The sequence below is a fragment of the Bos mutus genome, chromosome 4, assembly GCF_027580195.1.
Source record: "Bos mutus isolate GX-2022 chromosome 4, NWIPB_WYAK_1.1, whole genome shotgun sequence".
Classification (NCBI taxonomy): Eukaryota; Metazoa; Chordata; class Mammalia; order Artiodactyla; family Bovidae; genus Bos; species Bos mutus.
Genome location: NC_091620.1, coordinates 104089454 through 104102089, shown reverse-complemented (window position 1 = coordinate 104102089; position 12636 = coordinate 104089454). Strand labels below are relative to the sequence as shown.

The 12636-nt window shown below is 42.3% G+C and overlaps 1 protein-coding gene across 2 annotated transcripts in view; it reads left to right on the top strand.

The window, feature by feature from the left end:
* The first annotated feature begins 6479 nt into the window (after positions 1-6479).
* SDHAF3 (succinate dehydrogenase complex assembly factor 3) overlaps positions 6480-12636 on the top strand; it is an 89015-nt gene continuing 82858 nt past the window's right edge. Inside the window, exon 1 of one of the 2 annotated variants that reach the window (XM_070369816.1) lies at positions 6480-6754. In XM_070369816.1, coding sequence (XP_070225917.1) covers positions 6581-6754 — 174 coding nt within the window. In that variant the 5' untranslated portion in view covers positions 6480-6580. The remainder of the gene's footprint in view (positions 6755-12636) is intronic. The other variant, XM_005887122.2, reaches the window with a different exon arrangement.

Here is a 12636-nt window from a genome sequence, read left to right as displayed (position 1 = left end):
AAGGTTGACAGAGCATCCAGTTTGAACCAGTGGTTAGAAAAGGAAGGTTGAACCTGGAGATGTCAGGTTAAGATGCCCTGGCATTTTTCCAGGTAAGGGTCCTACGAGGGCCTCCGGAATGGTGAGAATGGGGTTGGCTGGGTGGGGGCAGCAGAGCCTCACCGATTACTGAGGACAGCTGGCCGGGACAAGGGCACAGACAGTGGATGTTTGGACCGAGCCTTTGGATGTGCTCTCACTTGGAGGCAGGTGGCAGAGGACACTGAGACCACGGGGCCTTAGAAGTGACCTGCACAATATAAACCACAGAAGCTGAAAGATGGACGGTTTCTAGACGGTCAGGGGAGAGTAGATGCGCCGTCAGAAGCAAATAACCAGGGACTCTGGAGAAAGTGATTTTAAAAGAGTAGAGCAGCCAATAATAGATTGAAAGGGGTTCAGCAGGAAATGAGAATGGAGATGGAGAAATATTTTTTTCAAGTTTGCAATGAAGGAAGCAGGGTGATAGGATGGTGGTTTGAAGGGGAAGGAGTATAGATGGAGTGTTTTTTTGTTGTTGAGGTATTCTTGTGAATGTTTATGAGCTGAATGGACTAATCTGATGAAGGGAATAGTTGAGGATTCCAGTGAGAGAAAGAATGAGGGATAATTATGAAGCTCCCTCTCAGAGCAGTTGGGGATACAATCAGGAGTTCTAGTGGAACGCTTGGGTTGGAGGAGAGTACAGAGAACAGAGGTTTTGTGCATCTTTATTAAGAGCACCAACTGTGGGTAAGAAAGCTGTGTTTCGAATGTTCATTTGGAAAGCTTAAACCATTTCCTTGGGGGAAATACGGTAGTGTTGTGGATGTGGCATGGGGGACGTGGGATGACTCTGCCATGAGCTCTTCAGACGGCCCTTAAGGTATTAATCCCCTCCTGTCAATAAATGTGCATACAGCCTGGAGTTACAGCATTTCTTTTTTCACTCTTACACTCTCTTTCTCACAGGCGTTTAGTTTTTTTCCTTTCTCTCGCCTTCCCCCCCACCCTACCCCCCAAGAGAGAGTCTGATGACTTTAGTTTTTTAAAATGTATTTATTTTAATTAAAGGATAACTGTGTCAATATCGTGTTGGTTTCTGCCATACATCAACACAAATCAGCCATAGGTATACATATGTCCCCTCCTTCTTTCTCTTTTTGATTATATTTTTAAACTTTTTTATTGGAGTATAGTTCCTTTACAATGTTGTGTTAGTTTCAGGTGTACAGCAAAGTGAATCACTTATACATAGATCCACTCTTTTTTAGATTCTTTTCTCATATAGGTTATTACAGAGTATTGAGTTCCCTGTGCTATATAGGGGGTTCTTATTATTAACAGTTATTTATTTTATATATAGTAATGTGTATGTATCGATTCTAGTTTCCAAGTTTCTCACTTCCTCCATTTTATTTTTAGGATATTTTTAGCTGTGTCAAAATCTTTATCCCCATTATTGCAGGAACACTTTAGTATTAAAGCACTAGATGTTTAGTAACCAATTTTTAACAGTGTCTTAATATCCTGAATACTCTTCCTAGAACCCAAATGTCTCCAAGTTGGAAATTTAGACCACCGGTTCTCAATCCTGGCTGCACATTAGACTCACTTGGAGGGGCTTCTAAGCAAAAGCAATGCCACTCCCCACTCGCAGAGATTCTGATTCAAGTGGTTTGTAGTGGGGCCCTATTATCAGTCTTTTTAAAACCATTTTCCCCTAGTAATTGTAATATACAGTCAAAGGTAAAACCACTGACGTAGACAAATGGCAAATTGTTCGTCTGTGCTTAGTTGCTAAGTGGTGTCTGACTCTTTGTGCCCCCTTGGACAGTAGCCTGCCAGGCTCCTTTGTCCATGGGATTTTCCAGGAAAGAATACTGGAGTGGGTTGCCATTTCCTACTGCAGAGGATCTTCCCCACCTAGGGTTTGAACCCACATCTCCTGCATTGGCAGGCAAAGTCTTTACCACTGAGCCACCTGGGAAGCCCTAATAGCAAATTACACTGTTACTATCAATGGCACCCCACTCCAGTACTCTTGCCTGGAAAATCGCATGGACGGAGGAGCCTTGTAGGCTGTAGTCCATGGGGTCTCGAAGAGTCAGACATGACTGAGAGACTTCACTTTCACTTTTCACTTTCATGCATTGGAGAAGGAAATAGCAACCCACGCCAGTATTCTTGCCTGGAGAGTCCCAGGGACGGGGGAGCCTGGTGGGCTGCCGTCTCTGGGGTTGCACAGAGTCGGACAGGACTGAAGCGACTTAGCAGCAGCAGCAGCATTAGGTAATTTGTTCAATGCATCTTTTAACATAGGCTGTCCCTGCAAACTCAGTAGGACTAAAGTAAAATGTGTTTCCAAAAGCAATTTCCCCTCCTGATTTTTCTTTGTCAATTACACCTCCATAAAGGAAAATATGGAAACCTCTTTGATTCAAGTTTTGAGGAATTTTCCCTTTGTTTTTAAATAAAAATCTTTTCAACACAGTTATTTCAGAGTGGGTTACATATCTGCTTCTGTGTGCTGAATCGCTCAGTCATGTCCGACTCTTTGTGACCCCATGGACTGTAGCCCACCAGGCTCTTCTGTCCATGGGGATTCTCCAGGCAAGAATACTGGAGTGGGTTGCCATGCCTTCCTCCAGGGGATCTTCCGACCCAAGGATCGAACCCAGGTCTCCCCAATTGCAGGCAGATTCTTTACCATCTGAGCCACCAGGGAAGCCCTATCTGCTTCTACTTTTGCAAAAAAATTTGGAGGGGAGTGGGTACAAAACATGATTAGACTAGCAGTTGAAACCTGAGAATTAACCTAACCCCACTTTGACACATGAGAAAATCTAGGCCCAGAGTGATTGAGTGACTTGCCGAGTAATACAGAGGAAAACAGACTACATGGAGGAAGGATAGGGAAAGGTTTGCATGAAGTGTACTTATCTGGATTAGTGGCCAGGAACAGAACTCAGATCTTAGTTTTAGTTCGTGGCTATTTTGACCACAAAAGGAAAACTGGTCAGCCTAAACTGGAAGGTGAAAGAAACAGAAAATTTTGTCCTCAAAACATAACTCACTGTCCAGCCCACCATAAAAAATAAAGGTCATATACCATTATTCTCACCGTTATTCTGGATTTTTCTCAAGGCCTAACCACACCATTATGTCTTGGCTTCTCTCTTACCCATCATTTGCCATTTTTGAGCATTGATTGCCCAAAGCTTTCTGGACCTTTTCTGCTTCATTTATGCTGAATTAATTCTTTTATTGTTATTTTTTATTAATTTATTGGCAGAATTTTCCCCACATTTTTATAAGAGCTTTGGCTCTGATAGAAGTATTTATTATACATGTACTTTAACCCCAAAGGAAACCAGAAAAAAAGTAAACTGGAACAATAAATTAATTTTTAATTTACAGGGATATTAGGAGATGAAGTATGGTTAGAAAAAATTTCCTGAAGTAAAATAACCATGCTGCCATTCAATCCTTGCCATGAATGTGGTTTGTCAAAAAACCAAATTAAATCCATTAAAAAAATTTTCTGTGCTCTTTTAAATAAATATTCTTCCAAAATTTAAGCAAAAGGAAAAAGTCCATTCAAGGTAATAAATGTTAGAGTGCTTACTATTTGTAAGGCACTGCTGCCATGGGGCCTGAAAAGAATACTAAAATGAGTACACCCTTGCCTTTGGAAGAGAGATGTGCGTCTTTTTGTCTTTCAAAAGTCTTTGCATAAACAAACCTCTGGAATCTGGGAGGGAATCACATAAATTTCCCCCCACTCTTGCCCCTTCATCACCAGCAGGTCATTTAAGTCACTGACACACATAGAGTCACAAAATCCCTGCCCTCCTGGAATTTGTAATCTAGTGGGGGCAAGGGGGAGGGCAGGCAATAAACAAACAAGTAAAATATGTAAGTGTTATAGAGAAAAATAGGGCTTCCCTGGTGGCTCAGTGGTAAGAATCTGCCTGCAATGCAGGAGACTGGGGTTCGATCCCTGGGTTGGGAAGATCCCCTGGAGGGGAGGGCATGGCAACCTGCTCCAGTATTCTTGCCTGGAGAATCCCCAGGACAGAGGAACCTGATGGGCTACAGTCAGACACGACTGAAGTGACTTAGCAGCAGCAGCATAAAGAAAAATAAAGCCGAGAGGGACTTAGAGACTTTTTTGCATGATGTGATAGCAATATTAAATATGGTTGCCAGGGAGGGTCTCATCAGAACCAGACCTGAAGTAATGAGCTTGTTAGCGGAAGACTATAGAGACCATTTCTCCTGTGGACCTCACGTCTTGGTAGGGACGCAAAGAAGAATCTAAGGTCTTATCTGTTGCAAGGAAGTTTATTAACCATAAGGAAAGAAAGACCAGGTGGCAAAGAGTTGGATACGACTGAGCTACTTGAGCACACCCAAAGGAGAGAACAACTCAAGAGAGAAGGGGCCACACCAAGGAGGCAAATGGCCCCAGAGGTCTGGAGTCCAGTTTTTAAGGCAGAGTCATTTGCATAATCCAGAAGGGGTCATTGATTGACAGCCTTGATTGACAACTGCAGGTTATATAAAAAGATGTGCTAGCTACCATTCACATCCCATAAAGGTCATAATTAGATGTATGAATTCATGGACTACTTATGAGCAGTAAAAGAGTCCAGTGGCCGCCAAAGGTTACTTTAGTACAGGATAGTGTGAGGTGAGCGCATGTGCCAGAGTAGGGAAAGTCCTGGCAGTCTCTGGTGAGTTTTTCCACCCCCCCCCCCCACTGGGCCCCTTATGTGGCAAGAGTGGTAAAGAACCTGCCTGCCCATGCAGGAGAGGTAAGAGACACAGGTTCAATCCCTGGGTGGGGAAGATCCCCTGAAGGAGGGCATGGCAACCCACTCCAGTATTCTTGCCTGGAGAATCCCATGGACAAAGGAGCCTGGTATGCTACAGTTCATGGGGTCACAAAGAATGGGACACGACTGAAGCTACTTAGGATGCATGGACTATTTTTGGAGTCCTGGTGGGGGCCTAGAAGGGGCCAGGCTGGTAAATGGCTTGGTGAGATTAGGCGGCTGCTGCTGCTGTGAAGTCGCTTCAGTTGTGTCCGACTCTGTGTGACCTCATAGACTCATTGGAATTGACTCATTGGAAAAGACCCTGATGCTGGGAAAGATTGAAAGCAGGAGGAGAAGGGGACGACAGAGGATGAGATAGTTGGATGGCATCACGGACTTGATGGACATGAGTTTGAGCAAGCTCCAGGAGTTGGTCATGGACAGGGAAGCCTGGAATGCTGCAGTCCATGGGGTCACAAAGAGTCAGAATGACTGAGCAACTGAACTGAACTGACTGAGGACCAAAGTTGATCATGGCAGAAGCAGAAACACAAAAAGTTACTACCACATCCAATAAACAGACGATAGTGGTGGAGGGACTAGTGAGAAGTGATCAAATTCTGCATACATTTTGTTGGGGGAGCCATCAGAGTTTGTTGAAGGACCAAACATGATGGGACAGAAAGAACGAGGCCAAGTTGCTGCCAGCTTTCATTGGTCACACTCTATAGCCTTTGTAAAAGGTGAAGATTTGTGTACCTCCCGATTCTACATTTTCCTCTCAGACTATTTAATCATAATCTCCAGTATCATGGCCTTGGAAACAATACATTTAAAAGGTTCCCTAATGATTCTTCTTCAGCCAACCCGACTTCAGCTAAGGGTTGCTACCTGCTGGCTCAGGTCTCACTTGAGTTACAGGAAAGAATCCACTCCTTTGGGGCACAAATTAGGAGCACAACACTGCAAGGTATGTAGGTGGTTGGGCTTGTGGATGAAGAGATTCATCTCATTGCTTGAAGGCAGGAACACTCTGCTGCTAAGTCGCTTCAGTCGTCTCCGACTCTGTGCGACCCCATAGACGGCAGCCCACCAGGCTCCGCCGTCCCTGGGATTCTCCAGGCAAGAACACTGGAGTGGGTTGCCATTTCCTTCTCCACTGCATGAAAGTGAAAAGTGGAAGTGAAGTCGCTCAGTCGTGTCCGACCCTTAGCGACGCCATGGACTGCAGCCTAGCAGGCTCCTCCGTCCATGGGATTTTCCAGCAAGAGTACTGGAGTGGGGTGCCATTGCCTTCTCCGGAGGAACACTCTAAGACATCTTAAATGGCTTGAATTAAGGCATGGGAGGCTTCCTGGAGGAGCCCGATTTTGACGACGGCTTTTAGAGAAAGGGGTAAGATTAACGGACAAGATGATGGGGTGTGAATGAGGGGTGACAAGAGGTCCAGGTCAGACTCTTGGTGGAGGACCCCCTCGGCCCAGGACTCAGTCCTTGAGTGGTAGCATCCCAAGCTCTCCACGAAAGCCACGCCCCTTTGGAAGGAGGACGGGCCCGTATCCCGCCTGCTGCTCCCGCTCGTGTTTCAGGAAGGTCCTCATATTAGAACGTACCAAACCGGATGAAGGTCGCGTGCCCTCTTCCGCTTGTGTTCGGGTTACTTATATCCGGCTTGGAAAGAGAGGCAAGCGGGCGCTGACCTTCTGCGCAGGCGCGGCCTGGGGTCCACGCGCGGCATTATGTCTGCTCTGCACGTCTCGCGTGTCCGGGCCTTGTATCGGCGCATTTTGCTGCTACACCGGGTTCTGCCCCCAGACCTCAAAGACCTTGGCGACCGGTACGTGAAGGACGAATTTAGGAGACACAAGACCGCTGGTTCTAAAGAGGCCGAACGATTCCTGCAGGAATGGGAGGCAAGTAACTCTGGTTTTCATCGCCCCAGACCTTTGGGGTCCCTCGGAGATGTCCCGGTTTGTAGTTAGGAGAGACCGCCTGACCTGGCTGGTTTCCCGGGCCCCACACAAGCTCGGACGGAGCGGCAGCCTGTTCCGTTTGAATTGAACAGCGCAGAGCCGTTTAAACAATACCTCCCAAAGTTACATCCCAAGCCGGTCTGTCCCACGGGTCCTCGCTGCAGCACATCTCATACACCAGCGCTTCAAATTCAGTTGACTTTTGCCTGGCGCTGGAGGAGTGAGGATGGAGGTTACAAAATTGACTAAGTCACCTGGTCAAGTTTTTAAAGAGCTTCCCGTTTGGCAGCTTTTTGTCCCCTCCAGTGCCTTGCACTTAGCAAGCGCCTGTTGATAATAGTTTTCTCCTTACTGGTTTTCAGAATTTTAGAGGCTTGTTTCTATAATCACCATTTTTAAATCCCAGTGCTCTTTGTTGGGTCTTAATATTCTTATTTTATATCATGACTGATAACAGAAATGGGAAAAGCCTGGGGTTTATTACAAGCGGTGGGCAAAAATGCTGGTCAGAGTTAAGTTAGGTGAAAGTTGGTTTCTTCGTAATCATCTACTTCGTTTCACGTAGTCACGTTACTTTTTAATTTGTATCATTGCACTAGATCTTAAGCAGGCAGAGGCATTGGCTCCTTTGATTTCCCTTCCTTTTTCTGAGTGAAGTCAGAAGATATTCAGAGTATATATTTTTAAATAACTTTATTTATTTTTTTGCCATGCTGGGTCTTGGCTGCTGCGCGAGTGTTTCTGTAGTTGTGGCCAGCGAGGGCTACTCTCTGGTTGCAGTGCGTGGGCTTGATTGCCGTGGCTTCTCTCATTGCGGAGCTCGGGCTCTAGGCACGCGGGCTGGTAGTTGCCCGCAGGTGGGCTCAGTAGTTCCGGCTCCTGGGCTCTAGAGCACAGGCTCAGTAGTTGTGGCCCACGGGCTTAGATGCTCCCTGGCATGTGGGATCTTACCCAATCAGAGATTGAACCGTGCCTCCTGTATTAGCTGGCGGATTCTTTACCACTCAGCCACCAGGGAAGCCCCCAGAATAGAGTATTTCGTGGGGTTAGGAGCCATGCAGGATTACCCCTAGATATGCTTTGCAAATAGCAAGAAAGGAATGGAATTGACTATTAAAGGGACAGGTATTTGAAAGCACGTAGTAGTGCTTGTTGGTTGAAGAACCTAGTTAAGCAATTTCTTACCCTAAAAAGTTGATGACTACAGAAACTACTGAAGGCTGTTTAAAACAAAAAAAAATGCCAAAAGAGTGAACATTAGGGTGAACACAGAACTTTTTAACTGAGTCGCAGGATTTTTTATTGTACAAGCCTCATTGACGCTTTCAAAAGGGACATTTAGGACGAGGGTGAAATGTAGAATTTGCCTAAAAATTATATGTATTAGATGCAATAAGGTCGCCTAGAGCCAGGGAAGTTGAATCTTTTTAAATGCAGACTGCTTTCTTCTAATATGGTAACTTGATCTTGAAGTCAGAAGAACTGGATTCAAATTAAAGTACTGGCATTTATAAATGTTGTATCGCTTTTCCTAATTTTATTATCTCATCTGCAAAATAATAACAGTAATTACAATATGCACCTCTAAATTAGGGCCTCCCAAGTGGCTCAGTGGTTAAAAAAACAAACAAACAAACAAACAAAAACCCACCTGCCAGTGCAGGCAATGCATGAGAGATGAACTGGATACCTGGGTGGGGAGGATCCCCTAGAGGAGGAAATAGCAGCCCACTCCAGTATTCTTGCCTGGAGAACGCCGTGGACAGAGGAGCCTGGTGGGCTACAGTACATTGTGTTGTAAAGACTGGGACCCGACTGAGCACACACACACACAGCTCTAAATTAGTGTATGTAAATATAAGTGACATCTTTTAAGCCAGATCAGTTTGTGGCAGGAGCAGGAGTTTAGCTTTATATTGGGAAGAAATAAGGGCATTTTGGGAGGTCCTAAAACTGGGAAACTTTTTAGGGAAAGAATAGGAACCCAGAATACCAGTAGGCTGAAAGTTGCTCAGAAGTGTCCGACTCTTTGCGACCCCATGAACTGTACAGTCCGTGGAATTCTCCAGGCCAGTGCACTGGAGTAGATAGCCTTTCCCTTCTCCAGCAGATCTTCCCAACCCAGGGATCAAACCAGGGTCTCCTGCATTGCAGGTGTATGTTTTTTTGTTTTGTTTTAACCAACTGAGCTGTCAGGGAAGCCCGATAATAGGCTAGAGACAGTAATAAGAATATACATTAAAAAAAAACTAGAGTAAAAAAAAAACACTGTTGATCAACCCATTAGAATTGGTGTCAGGAATTCAGCTTAAAAAAAAAAAAATTATTCCAGTGCTGTGTGGCTTGGTCTCTGGGATTCTTTCACACACTTCTAAAATTAGTTGTGAACTTGAATTTGTTTTACTTTAAAGAGCAAAGTTGTGTGTGGGTACTACTGGAGAAGAGAAAGGGGAAGGATCAGGAATGCTAGGGGGCTCAGTATTGGGAGGAGGGTTCTCTATTCCCTTCTCTGATCCCAGAAAACTGTTACAAATCTTAGAGCGAGTTCAACTGGGCAAATTTCTCTTCACGGACCATTTGAGGGATGGTAAAAGGAAAGTATTTCATTTTATCTTAAGGATAGAAATGTAAATGCATATTTGCAAAGTAGTGAACTAATGTTAATTTCTTACGATAAAAGAAAAAAAAGTTAAGTTCAGGAAAATATTTTGGGATTCTATGGAGAATGATAACTGGTTAGTAAAATACCCATTGTAATCTTACTCCCAAGTCTTTTAAGAGACAACTCTATAAAGAGTGGAATTGGGGTTGGGTGGATCGGGTGGGGTTCTTACTTATTATAGAACTTTAAAAATTCTAATTATGCTCAGTTTTGAAGAATAGCTGATTTAGGTAATACTTCCCATTTTTCTTTCTGTGCTGACCCAGTTGCAGAGAGAACAACTTTTTACCATTTATTTTCTTGGAAATCAGAATAAGCACTGAAAATTAAATAGCAAGTATGACACGTTTGTGTTAGAATGTGAGACGTTTCTCAGAAACAACTTTGAAAAGTATATTTAATTTTTCATTTTTTGGGCCCCACTTACTGCTTTCTTGCCTGGTTTCAGTTGTTTTCCTTAAGTAGCTGCTTTGTTCTGTGTCTCTGGGCAAGGCTGATAGTGAAAGTTTCTGGAAAAAGCAAAAATTCTTCAACATTCTTTAGTTATTGATCACTTATTGCGAGGCAGAGTGCTAGCATTGTGGGACACAAAAATGAATAATATATGTATTTCACTTATATGGTGTCCAAGTTTCAAGTTAGTAAACGTTTATAGTATGGAAGGATGTCTGTTAAAATGCTGTGGGACCAAAGAAGGAATGGAAGTCGAGGCCACGTGTAGTGTATGAGAGGACATTTGGGCAAATCAGAGTTGCCTTGTCAAGAAAAAGACCCTGGTAAAGTGGAAATAAAGCATCTGCAGAGGTATTGAGGTAAGAAACAGTCAAAGTTTTTCCAGGATCTGCAGTGACCAGAATTTAGTGTATTATATGGGAGATTAGAAAGAGATTAAAGATAAAGAGGTGACAAGAAACAGGATATTCTTCTAAGGATTTTAGGTCTTTATTTTGAGTCATTGAAAGATTTTAAGCAGTGGTGATGAAAATGATTCAAATTATATTCTAGAAAGATCATTGCAACATGAGTAGAAAGGAATGATTGAAGAATTAAGCCAGATTGAAGGCAGGGAGAGCTTTTAGGAGAGATGTAGTAATCCCAAATATGAGTTGGAAAAAAGTTCACCTGAGTTTTTCTGTAAGATTTAAAAAAAAAGGTTTTACAGAACTTTATATATATATATATATATATAAACCCTAATATATATAACATGTATTAATGTAACTATGTATAAACTATTCATTTATATTTTATATAGATAATATGTTATATAGATATACAACATATTTATAAACACCTGATATATATTAATAAATATAAATACAATATAAATATTAATATAATATATTCAAATATATTTTATATGTGATGTATAAATATTTTATATTGATAAAATAATATAAATATTAACATATTAATTTATGTGTATAATTTGTATATATATAAATATATATGTTTATGTATATAAGATATATATAAAATGTAACCAACAGCCCTAATACATTTATGTAATTGAACCAAGACAGAGCTGTTGAGCATGGAGAGTATGGATTTTTGTGTTACTCTTTTTACAGGAGACTAGAACTTGAGTTGGTGACCAATACAAGATTAGTTAGAGGGGAGGAAATAGAATGGATAACTCTTAAGTTTTGGAATATGATACCAATAACCAGAATAGGTGTGTGTTTGTGTGTGTGTGTGTACAGAGGGAACAGTGGCAGATGAGTTCATTATCGTTCATTTTTGTGTTAAAAATTCTGATGGGACAGTCAAGTGACAATGTTCTGAAATACATATTCCTCTGATACTCAGGTGACAGATTGTGACTGGAGATAGGGAGTTAAAATTTATTACTTGTAGTCGGTCGGTAGGCCAAAGATGTGAATGGAAGTGCCCAGGCTGGAAGGTGGTCAAAGATAGAGCACTAACCTTGAAGAGAATGAAGGTGGTAGTGTAGTGCTGGAACGCTCTCTCCTTTCCTTTTCCTGTGTTCTGTTGTTCCTAGCTACTTCTGCAAAGCAACGTACTCTTTCCTTTCCTGATGATGTTTAAGTCTTTAGGCTTGTATGATAGTCCTTATTATAATATTTGCTTTTTTTATTTTGTTGTACTCATTTTTGAGACAAGAAAATGCTTCAGATTCATGTAATTGTCCATTTGTAACTCCTATGAGATATCTTTTTCTTATTTATAACTTTGATTATCAGATTTAACAGTGTATGATGAAGTTGCATGTCATCTATGTTCAGAGTTTCCTTAACTTCATATAATTAGGGTTAGGTGGGTATTTTGCAGTTTTTATAATTGTACACCTCTCTTACCTAATTTGAAGACCTCATTGTTTTTTTTGCTTTTGGACATCCTGATTTGTACTTTGTACTTTAGTTTGTGGGAGAAAGGGAATGAATCACCTCTGTTGATGGATTATACATGTGGGGGATCATCTACCAAGTGTGAGGGAGTCATCTGGGAGCCTCTTGGTTGCACCGTTTGCTGTGCGTGTTCCTCTGTTTTTGTGATGGTTTACTGGATGATGATGGTTGATTGGATGGTGATGTGTTACACATGTGTTTTCTACAGTAAGCTTTACCATTTAAAAAATTTTAGCTGGGCTGTGGTCCTTAACTAATGGTTGAAAAAGGGTTGCTGCTGCTGCTAAGTCGCTTCAGTCGTGTCCGACTCTGTGCGACCCCATGGACGGCAGCCCACTAGGATCCTCTGTCCCTGGGATTCTCCAGGCAAGAACACTGGAGTGGGTTGCCATTGCCCAGTCGTACCCGACTCTTAGCGAGCCCATGGACTGCAGCCCACCAGGCTCCTCCGTCCATGGGACTTTCCAAGCAAGAGTACCGGAGTGGGATGCCATTGCCGTCTCCAGAAAAAGGGTTAAAGGAAAGGATTTGAAACAGTATATCCTTGGAATATAAAATGTTGCTGTTTTAAATTTCTGAACCATTTGAAAGTTTTTAAGATACTGTTTGTTTAGAGAAATACTTTTAATTGGTGTCATGAGATGTGTTAGAACAGTGCTTATCTTTGAAGTAGCTAAAGATGTTTTTAAAAAATAATAGTTTGATCAACATTGCATGTATTATCGACTTTATACTATGTTACTGGAACATAGGGGTATGTCTTTTTATTTAAATGATTTTAAATGTATTTA